This window comes from Haplochromis burtoni, unplaced genomic scaffold (assembly GCF_018398535.1).
Source record: "Haplochromis burtoni strain Fernald_Lab_line unplaced genomic scaffold, NCSU_Asbu1 Contig_103, whole genome shotgun sequence".
In the NCBI taxonomy this organism is placed as follows: Eukaryota; Metazoa; Chordata; class Actinopteri; order Cichliformes; family Cichlidae; genus Haplochromis; species Haplochromis burtoni.
In genome coordinates, this window is record NW_024582464.1 from 1,404,847 (window position 1) to 1,418,739 (window position 13,893).

General features: G+C 42.6%; 1 protein-coding gene across 1 annotated transcript in view; it reads left to right on the plus strand.

The window, feature by feature from the left end:
* Positions 1-13,893, plus strand: part of rev3l (REV3 like, DNA directed polymerase zeta catalytic subunit) — a 94,770-nt gene that overhangs the window by 55,734 nt on the left and 25,143 nt on the right. The window contains exons 4-8 of the mRNA XM_005931057.3: positions 933-1,093; positions 3,901-4,033; positions 4,208-4,302; positions 5,577-5,681; positions 7,559-7,643. Coding sequence (XP_005931119.1) covers positions 933-1,093; positions 3,901-4,033; positions 4,208-4,302; positions 5,577-5,681; positions 7,559-7,643 — 579 coding nt within the window. The remainder of the gene's footprint in view (positions 1-932; positions 1,094-3,900; positions 4,034-4,207; positions 4,303-5,576; positions 5,682-7,558; positions 7,644-13,893) is intronic.

The following is a 13,893-nucleotide window of genomic DNA, read 5'->3' on the forward strand; positions in this document are numbered from 1 at the left end:
GAGTAAGACAACATGCATGAAGAGGATGATGTGGACAAAATACTCATTTGCCTAATAATTCTGCACTCCCTGTATGTGGAGTCTGCATGTTCCCCCATTTTCTCTAAGAACTGTTGTTTCTCCTGCCTTTGGAAAACATGCAAGGTTAATGCTGCCAATGTTAGCCCCGGACACTCTTGGAAAAGAGATTGTAAATCTCAAGAGTTTCACTCACTGATTAAGTAAAGTTTGATTAGATTAACTACCCAGTATTTCCAGTAGTTGTCATATTCAGACTATGTAAGAGGGGCCTGTATGGAAGCCTTTGTATAGACAAATCAGTAATTCTCTGTCTTCGTATGACTGAATGGTAAAACTTCTAAACATTTAAACTTTTCTTGGGGCTGTATGTGGACTAAAGTGTATATGAAGATGTAGACATTTTATATTAAATTAAAGCATGCCAATAAACTAAAATTCTGGGCCTAAGTGAAACTGAATTTACTAGCCCCACTTTACATGTACTTCGAGCCTGTCTCAAACATCAATGTACTTGATTTTCTGAAGCTTGTGTAGTTAAACATTCCTAATTTCACAGTGGGGTAATGTAGATATGAGCCAGTCCTTGACATTTTGGCCTCTGCTGTGCAGCTTGATAAAAATGTGGTATGACATCTCTGTGATCTCTCTCTCTCATCCTCAGAGCATGCCCTCAGAGCAAAAAGGAACAAAATGATTAAGCTTTGCTGAGAAAACTTGATCAGATACAACTTGTAGCAATCCTTGATTTCAAGGCAGACCGCAGTTGTGTCTGGTCTCCACCAAAACCGCTTTCTCTCGAGCTGGGGGAGCATTTGTTCAGTTGTGTGTAAGCGGTTGAATGTTTTTTCTTTAAACACCAAGTGGCACATGTATCTTTTTATTTTAAATGGAGCAATCTGTGTTTGCTGCAGAGTGTGCGAGCTGCTGCAAAGCGGAGCCGTGATGAACAAGAGTTACCAGCCTCATGAGGGCCACATCCCCTACCTGCTGCAGCTTTTCATAGACTACAACCTGTACGGCATGAACCTGGTTAACCTGGCAGCTGTCAAGTTTCGAAGCAGCCAGAAAAAAGGTAAGGAATTTGGACAGGGAGAGCACAGATTTCCGATCTTGTCTTCTTCTCTTTTTTTGTTTGAATTTTCTGTCAGTTTTTTTCTTCGTGCCTTGTCATCAAAATCTAATTTTAGCATCTGATTGTAGTACTGACCGATAAACATTTTCATCATACTTGGAAAAACCCATAGATTTAATCTGACACTTACCCTCGTGTACTTTAGGATGCAGGACAGGCTGCTCTTTTTTTTTTTTTTAACTCATTACTTGATTGTTCCCTCATTGCTCGGCAGGGATGAGAGCAGGCCAGGGAAGGGTTGCCATGCCTTATGTCATATTGAATTAGTCTTGATCTCCCCTCAGCCTCAGGATGCCTCTGTTGTCTTTTTCTCTGTTTTCATCCCTAATGTTGTCCTCACGTTTCCCTTCACGTTTTGTCTTGTGGTCTTTGCTCTTTTCTCTCTCTTTCTCTCTGAACTTTCTTTTTCTGACCTCTTTGTCTTTCTTTCTGTCTTGTTCCTTTCGTTAATGGCCAAAGGTGAAATACAGAGGACGCATACCTCCATATGAAAGTAACAAGTGGAAAAGTATGAGGACAGGAATGGCAAGCAGATACTGGGGATCAGTAGCCAGCAGTCTCAGACTCTTCATTTTATTTGTCTGAGCTCCCTGTAGCCTGTGGAGCCGTGTCACATCTACAGAGTAACAGATTAGACACCTGCTGCAGCTGCTCTAGGTTTTGGCTTCTGTTTGATTTATAAGGTGAATACATAGCAGAAGTTGGATGTGACAGTCTGTGAACAAGCAAAACATGGGAGACACTTTTCATGCTGTCTTTATCTATTAGCCACACTGCAAGCAGCTCTATAAAAATAAACCATTTACCCTGTAGAATTACAACAGGTTTGAATGATGTTCATTGCTTCTGTCTTTCTTTGTGTCTTCTTAGACATGAAGTGGCGTTTGACCAATGTAAAAAACAGTATTTCCTCCTTTTTCTTCACCGGCTACCATCAAGTTTGTAGTTTACTTTTGCCATTATCCGCTTAGCAGAGAAGTACACAGCTGACTGATGTGGCTGTTTAATTTAGATAACATAAGAACCAGTTTCCTGTTGGGTTCTGCAGTCTGCATCGGACGACTCGGGGTGAGCATTTTCACTGCCACCATGATTTTGGTTTTTTTAACATAAATCTATTTATTTATATATTTTGGGAGCCAGAAGTGACTATTTGGATGACAAGGTGGTGACCTACGTCTTCAGCTACTGCTAGTTATCTTATCAAGCTATATCCATAAAATGTACAGGTGCATCACAGAGACACACATACGTGCTAATTATTGCTAACTAACAGACTAATGAAATAGAATTTCACATATTAAAAATGAAGCACAGAGGGCTGCTAGCTACAGCTTTCACCCAGATTATAAAATATTATACTGGCTTCTCAAAAGCTTTTAATGCTGTAAAGTTTGATAACTTTACATGGGTGTCTATGGGGATTGACTCAGTCTCTAGTGGTCATTAGAAGAACTGCAAGTTTTAGAAATTTCATTAGCTTAATTTTTATAGCCCTGTATTTGTGTTGGCAGCAAGGGAAGGAAAAATTCCCTTTTAACAAAAAGAAACCTGTGGTGTGACCAGGCTTGCAAAACAGCGGTCATCTGCTGCAACAGGTTCGGGGTGAGAGGAGGGAGACGGGACAGAAGAGACACTGTGGAAGAGAGCAGGAGCTGAATAATATCTAGTCATCAAATACAAAGCGGTATATAAACAAATAAAGTCTGAAGAACCAAAAAAATGTGTCATTCTCCAAAGCTTGTGGACCTACATGTATCTATGATTTGTGCTACAGTGAGCTGAACTCTTGATATCTCTGTATTGATCTGCTTCACGTAACCCCTGGAGAAAGGTGGTAGTGTGTGGGCTTGAAGCTCAGCAGTGTCTTGGACCTCACAGTGGTAGTGTCACGCTGGGGGTTTCTCTTCAGATCTTTGGTGACTCTTACCCAACTCCTCTCGCCCCTCGTAGGCACTAAAACCCCTGATTGCCAACTCTGTTTGATCTGAGTTTAGGCCTAAACTCAGCCTTCTGGTCATCGTGCTCAATCAGACCTCTCTCCACACTCCCAGAGAGCATCCCACCCAGCAGGACCACCTTCACTTGTGAGGCCATTAAAGACTCCAGACAGGAAATTCCACACTTGTTCTTTTAATAAAGTTCTTTTATAGAAGTCCTCACGCCTGACTGTCCTCCAACAAAAGCACAGTTCCCGTGTTTGATCCACCTCTACACTGATGCAATCAATGGAAAAGGGCTCCAGTGTTCCCCTTACAACAAAGAAACCAAAATGCTCCAATAATGGGTACACCAGTTTACATTTTCTGCTCCCCTCAATGTCCAACTTGAAAGGAAGTTCCTAATCTGGGATCAAGCAGCAGAATAATAATAGACTGAGCTGGTAAAATGGGCCAATTCAAGATAAATGAAACCCTTAATGTGTTTTGAAGTCCATTCAACAACTTGAACACTCTGGCCTCCTAAATACTGAGATTAAAAAGTGTCACAGGTACCAAAAGAACTCTCCATGTAACAAAACAATGTTTTATTGTGCCTACCTTTGCTGCATTAAAGAAAGGAGGATAATCATGATTCATTATGCCTCAGATTCTCTAACAGTGTGGATCGCAGTTTAACTGCTAAGAAATGGCAGCACTGAGCAGTTAATCAATCGAGGTGTAAATGAAAACCCTGTGGTTATCCAAATACCGTTACTGTGATCCTCTCATGTGCCTCTTATGTACATCTCTGTATATGGTTAACAGATGAAGCAAAGGCAGACCCAGAAGGATCGGCGTTCAGGAGCATCAGCCCCTGGAAGGCTCCCTGTACGTCCAAGCTCAACGACAGCACCATAGGAGGCACATTCGTCCGCTGGGAGGAGAACGCCATACCCAGGCGAGTCTCGCCACATCTTAGTCTAAGCAGAATCTGAATGCACTGTTTTTGGCTTATGTCCGAGCTGCAGTGGATATTAGTTCTCCGTAAAGATAATTGAAAACCAAAATGGTAGCTTGTTTTTATTCATTTATTCCCCCCCCCCCCTTTTTTTTTTATGTTCACTGACTGTAGCTCTTTAGTCCTGGATGAGGTGGAGAGGCAGAGCACCTGTGAGCTGGAGGTTGATGCTGTTGCTGTGGATGTTCTCAACCGCCTCGAAATCGAAAGTAAGTTCACTCAGTATTGCAGCCACAAACTTAAGAAAGCAACGGGTGGGGGAAAGTGAAATTCAAATTAAAGCACAGAAGAGTGATGGACTGCTCTGACGGCTGCCACACATCGAATCTGTTATCGGCCCCAAATACAAACATCGTGGATCTGACCTAATCCGTCAAATCACAGGGAAGCAGCTAGACGTACAGAGGATGGGATAGAGGGTTAAAACGAACCAGGGACAATAAAGACAGATGCTGTCATCTGGCAAAGTAATGTAGTGCCAGAGCAGATGCAGCTTTTGTTCCTGAAAGATTTGTTTTAATCGCACACATCTGGATCTGTTGTTTTAGCGTGTGAAAGAAAGAAAGAGAGGTCATTCTTGCACTTACAATCTGAGCGGTGCCAGTTTTGCTGAACGTTGTGTTGTCTTAAAAGCAGTCCTTCCATCTGGGTTGTAAAGATGCTTTGAGTTTTATCATTGAAATCAGATGGGACCTAACAAGCTTAAACCACAGAAAGAATCTGTCTTAAAGTGAAAAGAGAGGCCGTGATAGACAACAAGTGCGTGTGTTCTGCACTTATGAACTATTACAGTTTGTAAAGCCAGGACTTTTTCTCAGGAACTTTATTTTCCTGGGAGCTAGAAGATTCCTTCTAAGCTTTGCTTGTGTCTTAAAAACAGCAAAGATTAGGCAGATTAGGACTAGAAGATTTCAGAAAGTTCTGTGGAAAGTCCTAACAATGTGACTGAATGAGAACTGATAAGTTTAGATGTAAGGGTTAAAGAGAGAGTGGGGCTTGGAGGTGAGGTTAACCATTCTCTGGAAAAATTAGCCAGAGAATCACTGATTCACCCTATTAACATAATATTGGTATATAATAACTGGTCTGTGGGATGTGTAGGATGTGTATTGTCAGGTGCAAGTTATCTGTGTGTTGATAAAGCTGTTATTGTGATATGTGTGTAAAGATGCCCACAGCTTTTGTTCTTCCTGCTTCCTATTTTAAGGCTGCAGGTTTTGGATGAAATAATGACTCTGCACCTCATCTTCTTTCCACATTATTTCTTTAATTGCAGTGTTGGAGCTGCATGACTGTGTAATGACTGCTATACAGACAGAGCAGAAGTCCTGCTGTGGAAACATGTGCAAAAAACTATGCAGTAGTTCTTGCAGTTAAAAACAACTTTATGAGTTGATGTTGTTAAGCACAGCTTTATATAAACACAGTGTTTGAGGGTACAGAGTTTGAGTATTTTTGTGCTTAATTCTCCATTTTTGTCCAGATCAAATTGGCAGGAATCCTGGCCTGCAGGCCATCTGGGAGGATGAGAAGCAGAGGAGGAGAGAGAAGAACCAGCCCTCCCAGATTGAAACCCCCGAGTCACAAGGTACAGGCATTCACCATGGAAAATCTTAGCTTTGTCTAAGTCAGTCTATGGTTTTCTGTTTAATTTCTCTGCGATCTGGGAATAATGGAAAATGTATGAGTATGGTTAACTGTATATAAAAGATGGTCATAGTCACTATGCTGTCACCCATTCATTTCTTAACTCTTCAGTTTCACCATTTGGGTCATTCCCATTGGTTGTTTGGAGCCAGAAGTGACTGTTTTTGGAGCTAGCAGGCTTGGTTATCAAGCGAGGCTCATAAACTGAACGCGTGCAATGGACAGGGACACAAATCTGCTCATTAGTGCAAAGTAAAACATATTTTCATGAAACAAAGCAGGCTGTGTTGTTTGTCAGGTGATTCCATTATCAGGCATCAAAAGAACAAATGTGATGGAGAGGTCCAGCAAATGGAATTGGCAGAGAGCTTTTGGCTAGACAGACTTCTGTTGGCACACTTGTCAATAACAACAGCCACACCTTATCAGTATTCAGTTGGATTAGTTTTAAAAAGAAAATCACCCATGCTGCACCCAGCATCTGATCTACTTCTTGAGGAATTGCCCTTTTTTGGCGATTCTTCCATCCCCCAGAATTGCTAGTGCTGAAAGCGTAAACAGTGCCTATGCTGAAACAGTGTAAGAACACAGCGTATCACAGCTTAATGTTTATGGAGCTGCATAGCCACAGACTTTGGCCATGTGACACAGTACCCATGCTGGCTACTGCCCTCAGCAGCTGCAAAGCGAGCGTCAGAAGTGACCCACGAAGCAGCAGGAGAATGCAGCCTGGTCTGGTGAATCACATTTTCTTCGACGTTATGCCAAAGGCCGGGTGCACGTCTCATTTATCTGGAAAGAAGAGCTGGCCTGCATGATTCGCTTTTAAAGAAGGCCAGTATGATGCTCTGCAGCGTAATACTTACTAAACATAGTTACAGGCCACCTACATCATTTCACCGACACTAATCTAATTGATGCAGAGGTTTCAGCAGGATAATGTGCTTTGTTCATACTGCTCAGGAATGGTTTAACCAACATGACAAATTGTAAATTAACTTTTGAATTTCTCAATTCAGAGGAGAGGAGATGTTTTGAAACGTTGATTTGGATGCAAAATTCTTCGGTTCTAATGTGCGGGGAGTCTCATTTCAGTGGCGCCAGTGTTTCTGGTTACTGTGAAAGAGTTTTGAGAATGTCTGGAGGCAGTGTAGACTGTGGCTCACTGTGTTCTTCTATCATGTTATGCTTCTCTTTGTCCAACTGTGGCATCTGTCTTAGTTTTGTTAGAATTTTCCATTACCTCCACAAGTCAGAGTTATAATTCAAAGAGCTGTCCATATGATCGGTGGGAAAGCACTGTCTTTAAACTGCAAACCCTTTGAATCTTGCCAAAGTCTGATTCTCCCCGAAACAAACACACACACACACACACACACACACACACACACACACACACACACACACAGACACACACACACACACACACACACACACAGAGCTGTCATGGAAATAGGCTGCCAAATAATCAGAGCACAGCTGCACTGTGACAAAAAGTTTCTCAGGCCTACACCCAAGCACATAAGCACACGGGGTTCCCAAGCTTGAAAAGTGAAGAGAGAAGAACTCAGATAATGTCCATGAATTATAGCTCCTACAAAACAATTTACAATGTGCAAAGACAAAAGACTATGGTATGCAGAATTAAGGTCACAGTTTATTACAGACTGACAGTAAAATTACCCAGCCAAACACCAGCATGCTTAACAGCTATTACTGACCACAATGTTTTAATTGTAGCGAAGAATTCCATGTCTGAAGAATGTTTCTAAGCGCCAGAAAGTGCAGTGTTTAAATTGCTTGTCTGATGTGTTCCAGATCGTGGGTTTGTCACCTCATCAGAGAGTGAGAAAATCTTCATGAAGAGAGTCGAGGAGATCCTCAAGGAGAACGAGTTTGATGTGTAAGTTCATTCTCCTTCCTTTGATTTATCTTGGTAGTGCCAGGGTACATGATATCTGAAAGACTGCACTAATCTTGATCCTTAAGATTGTTCACGAGGAAAATTCATAATCACATCACATATTAACCGTTTATTAACGCTTCCACTTCGCTTAGAAGTGCTGTAGCACTTTGTGTATATTTTGTACTGGTGTTAGGTACACCTGTACAGCTCATATGGCCAATCACATGGCAGCCTTTTTTCACGTCTCACTCCTCTCACTCCCCTCACTCACAACCGGGCATGGCACATGGCTGCCCCTCCCTGAGCCTGGTTCTGCCAGAGGTTTCTTCCTGCTAAAAGGGAGTTTTTTTTTCTTCCCACTATCACAAAGGACTTGCGCCTAGAAGGTTGTCTGATTAATGGGGTTTTTCTGTATTATTGTAGCATTTTTAGCGTACAATATAAAGCGCCTTGTTGCATGCAGGCATAGCTGAACTGCTGAAATTCAAACTGGGCATCAGAACAAGGAAGATGGGCTTTTAAGTGATGTGGTTGCTCTTGGCAGCCAGGCTGGTCTAAGTATTTCAGAAACTCTCTAGGGTTTACAGAGAATGATCTGAAAACAAGAAACTGTCCAATGAGTGGCAGTTCTCTGGTTGCCTTGTTGATGTCAGAGGTCAATGGTCTGTTACTACTGTAGAAACAAGCAGTGGTGTTTTCATGATGCACAACCCTGTTAATATCCAATATGTGCCTTTCTCCACTAACACCTACTAGGCTCAACTTGGTTTTTCTGTTTTCCAATAGGTAGATGTACTTTTTTTTTTTTTTTTTAAAGTACCAGTTTGGCCAGGGTTCCAAGTGAGCTCAGCCGAGCCACAAATGTGATATCACTGGATAAACTATGAAAGCAACTCTTTCATGAGAATCAAGTCAACCATTTTTGAATCCTGGAAAAGACGACACACAAAACCAACACCATGTTCTAACAATGAGGTGCAGACTTTTTTGTGCCTCATGACAGTCCAAGAGGGAGTTAGACTATTGTTGTGTTATTTGTGTCAAAAGCAAATGACATCACTGGACTTTGAGGCCACCTTGCCCACCCATGTTGAGATGGTATTGAATTGTAATGGAAAACAACCGAAACAGAGTCGTGGCGAAACGATTAGGTGCTAGAGGGAAAAAGGCATTGTGTCCCTTCTCACGTTTGCACTGCCTTCAGGCTTGGAAACGGGACTCTTGGTAATTTGCATCACTTGTGTGATGACCCCCTTTACACAAAACCTGCATTTAAAGTTTGGAACAGAAATTGGTATTCACTGTCTGCAAGTTTGAGGTCTATGGTGAAATGGCCGAGATCACATCTGATCTGTATGATGCATTACTCGCTCTTTGCCAGATTCAACACAGATGTCCTAATTTTGTTGTGGCATGACAGTTCTAAAGGGCCTTTGAAGTCAGTGTGGGCATGCACAGTGTTCCAACATGATTTTCTCTTGCACAATTATTTTGTTTGCCTTTCTTTTATTTGGTTATCTCATTTTCCTAGTGTGAGAGTGCTTATTTTGACTTTATTCTTTTCATGTTAGGTTATGGTTTGTTGTTCGTTTGTCTTATTGTCATTATTAAAAATTTAATAACTGAAAGTCAATGTCCCATATCCGTCATGAAATTTGGAGTAACTGTCACAGAGTTGGAGTTTATGCAAGAGAGTAACAGTGTTTGAAAATGGGGACAAAATGCTCCCAGCCTTAGAGAGCAAAGTCTCCCATAGTCTGGCAGCCCACATCAATAACAAGTTGTTCTTGTTTTTAGTTCTTTGTATTGAGCTGTAATGAAGTTGTTGTGTGTCCTCAGTTTCTTTCTGCCTCAGTGTTTTTCTTCTCAGGGCAGAGAGCGAAGCAGTAAAATCAGAGATTGGATAAAATGGGGAAAGTGAAATTGCAACAGATGTAGTGGAGAAAAAAAGGGAGGGGGATGGTGAAACAATCGCCAGATGTACAGCTAGAAAGTATTTCCTGTTATAAATAAAGTACAGTTGACTCGACTGTGTGTGTGTGTGTGTGTGTGTGTGTGTGTTGCTGCATCACATCCAGATGGCTTCCATTCACCAACCCCTGATATCAGACAGGAACAAAAGGGAGGGGGGAGCAGCGCGGACCTTCGGTGTAGAGTCGGCCTCGTCTTAAGTGATGGAGCGCACACACACAGAGTTGCCTGGCTTCTTTCCCAATACCTGGCTGTCTCAGTCACCCTTTCTGTTAATACTCTCACGCAGCCTATCACTTCCTGTCTGTTGGCTCTCCTTTACTCTACTATGCACTGCTAATATTGCTGCTTTGTCAGTGTCTCACTTGGCATTTTAGGCTTTTTGGAAACATCTTATTTCCCTTTACTCATGGTTTTCTTTTAATTCAGGGATTTTGTCCAATTCTTCAGCTGTGAACCTTTGTTTTGGCAGTTTCTACAGCCTCACTTATGGACACATTGTTGTACCTCTTATTCATCCAGAACCAGTCCTTTTGCTTCCTGAGTTTATGGACGAGTGACTGTAGCTGCCTGTTATAGCTAACTAATACTCATATATCCACATCATCCTATGTGATAGCCAGCAGGTAACAAGACACTGCAGTGCATAGGTGCCAAACTGAGTTGTTTTTACACTTTAACTGCAGCTCTAAACTTTTATAGACATCAGCCTTCAGAACTATAAGGGATAGCCCATGTGTCTCAATTGGTTAGATGGAGTTCAAAGACCATGCAGTGTCGCATTGAGGTCATGTGAGAATAGGTCAGTGTAATGAAGGTCATCTTCATTACTTAACCGTATAAACATGAGTGATTTTAATATTTATATTACAGGAAAGGGCACTCATACAAAAGTTTGTTTTTATTGGTTATTTGGGCTAAAGGTTTTCCTTGTGGGCAGTCTTCCAGCTGGTACCGTTTAATGTCTGCCTAGGAAAAGAGATTTTAATTAGTATAGAATGTTTGGTTAAGCTGGTGGAAACCAGTACTTTAACACTTACATTTTGAATGAGATTGTCTTACCTTTGTTTTCTTTTGATGGTGTGCCAGCCACAAGAGTCCTCAGGCATCTCGAGTTCCCTTTTAAAGGTTCCTGGTGCTACCCATAGCTATATTAGTTTATTGTAGATTGTAGTCGTTAGGACAAGTGGGAAATATTTTATTTACTAATTGTAATTATGTTAATTATGTCTACAATATTGATTTGATATCAATAAAGGTTATTACGTAAGACAGTTAGCACTGTTGCCTCACAGCAAGAAGCTCCTGAGTTCAATTCCACCACCTGGCCGGGGTCTTTCGGTGTGGTGTTTGCATGTTTTCCCCGTGTTTGGATGGGTTCTTTCCAGGTACTCAGGCTTCCTCACACAATCCAAAGACATGCAGTTAGCGCAGTTAGGTTAACTGGTAACTAAATTACCCATAGGCGTGACTGTGAGAGTAACTGTTGTCTGTGTCTGTGTCTGTGTGTTAGTCCTGCGACATACTGGCGACCTGTCCAGGGTATACCTTGCCTCTCGGCCTAAGACAGCTGGGATAGACTCCAGTCCACCTGAAACCCCGAAAAATGATAAGTGGAAGAGAATGGATGGATGGAACCCCAGATCATTGTATGACTTGAGGACCAATTAGCCGCAGTCTATAAAAGGCTGCTAGTTAACATCAGAGGCTGTTACAGGAACCATGTCCCACCCCTGGCCTACACTCTTTTTTTGGAATTTTAATGTTGGTGAATAAACACCAACAGGTTTGTCTGCACTTCATCTGTGCCTCAATCCTCCTCTTTGAACCCAGCTCCTATAGGCCATCCTAACAGTCAGGTATTGGTATGGGGAATTTACTCCAAGTCAATTGGATGTCTTATTTCTAGCCTCCTGTCTATGCTGGTGCCATATTGTTATGGGGGCGATCGTGGCTCAAGAGTTGGGAGTTCGCCTTGTAATCGGAAGGCTGCCGGTTCGAGCCCCAGCTTGGACAGTCTTGGTCGTTGTGTCCTTGGGCAAGACACTTCACCCGTTGCCTACTGGTGGTGGTCAGAGGGCCCGGTGGCACCAGTGTCCGGCAGCCTCGCCTCTGTCAGTGCGCCCCAGGGTGGCTGTGGCTACAATGTAGCTTGACTGGGTGGATGAGTGGTTGTGTAAAGCGCTTTGGGGTCCTTAGGGACTAGTAAAGCGCTATACAAATACAGGCCATTTACCATTTGTTATCTAAACCCACTGAAGAATTTGGAGCATTTTCTGCTGTGTGCCACGTGACAGGAAGAGAACCTTTGGACAGTGCTCAGACTTGATTACCCCACACGGCCTGGGGTTAATGCATAAAGATGTGGGGACATTAACTAACTGTCAGTTGGATAAAGTGTTAAACAAAGCCATCTGAAGCAAATCTGTTTGTTCAAATTAGCATCAGCAGATGTAGTTCTACATTTTTTTTATTTTTCTGACTCCCGTGTATTAATCGCAGTGTCAGCCTCAGAGCATCTGTGTCATTTGAACTTCACAACACAGCTCTTACTTGTGATGCCTCATCAGTGTATCTGTGGCCAGTTGTGGCTCTTCATCACTCAGCATGGTATTATCTTAACAATTAGTGTAACTGCACACTTTTGTCTTGAGGCAGCAGATAGAAAATTACAGTCAAAGGTGCAAATCATATGTGCATCTACATATTACACCTAGAGGAGCTGCTTTGCCATGGAAACCCACACTGGAGCTCCCAGTGCAGTGTTTGTGCTAATGTTGATGGAAGAGGTTTGGAACTCTGCCGTTATTAAGTTGCAGAGCGATGGCGATTTGTAGTCCTTATTGCTTCAGGGCTTGGCATCCCCATTCTTTACTTATATGGTCTGCAACTGGAGTTGCTGTGGTTCCACTTTGCTATAGTACCACTTCCAGCTGGTCATGGAGTAATGACGAGAGAAGATGTTTCAAAAACTATTACAGTATCACACCTGAATTCAGTCTTTAGAACAATCACAGATGTGCTTGATTTTATACACTTGTAAGATGAAGAACATCTGAATCAGAGATTAAGCTGTGTGGTCTGGTAGTTTTAATGTAACAAGTAGTCTTAAGTTAAATCTTGTTAACGGCTCATCAAATGGCTCAGAGTCTGTATTTCAGTGTATATACTTACAAAGGCACATATCTGCTAACAAGACTTTCTAGTTATCGTTCCTTTCTCTTTCTCATCATTCAAACTCTGAGAGGGCGTGGCTTGGTGGCAAAATGTGTTCATCATTGCAGAAATCTCCTGACGCCTGCCAGGCTCCCTCCCTGGCTCCCTCTAAAGTCGTTAGCTGGCAGACTAATTAAGAACAACCAGACAGTGGCACGTGCACGCTGACTCTCGGGAGGCTCTTCATCATACGGCACCAGCAGAACGAAGTCTCTGTCATGAAACCTCCCTCAATCTCAACCTAAACTCTGAGTCTGGAGTAGATTTCATTTTACAGCCATGTTGTCTGAAAGCCATTCATCATTTATCAGCCTCCTGCCTGCCGCTGCTGCTCATTCATCATTTAAAGTGAGTTAGAGGGTGTCCACAAGGCTGTGATTCATAGTCTACTATTCTGTCTGATGTGTTTGCTGTTTATTTGTCTCTGTCTGGCCATCTTCCCACACGAGTGTTTGTGTTCTTCCCTGAGCCGTGACTGGGCTCAGTCATGGTGTTCTCCAGCTTCACCTGTCAGTCCCGTGCTTTTCTACATATTGCATCAGAAGGTTTAAAGAAGCTTGAACTTGTGCTACAGAAGTCGTCCGTGCAGTCACAGGAGCAACAGTTTAGTATCCTGAGGGCTTTTTACATGGTCAGACTCGTGGCCAGGCTTCAGACTCTAGTCTACCATCTTCACCAGATCTGAAAGACCTCCTCCAGAGCAGTGCCTAAAATGGAATTCGTTTTTTTCTTTCTCAAAACCACTCCTGTAAAATCTGTTCCACGTGCGAGTGGCGGCCGCCCGCCTCGTCTTTGTTTCAATATTTTAGAGTCACTAAGTGGTGAGTTGCCAGGCGATGCAGCAGGGGCAGCACGATTAAGGGGGCGTGATAGGCAGCTTGTGGCTGAGGGCGATCCGGAGGGATACAAAGCCCAGTTGGCTGCCTGCCCGTTTTCCATTCATATTCCCTCTGCCAACACACAGACACACACCACTTAGCTGTACACACCCATATACTTCCTCACACAGTTGCCAGACAAGAGACACTCTGCACACTTGTGCAGTCCCACACACAGCTTT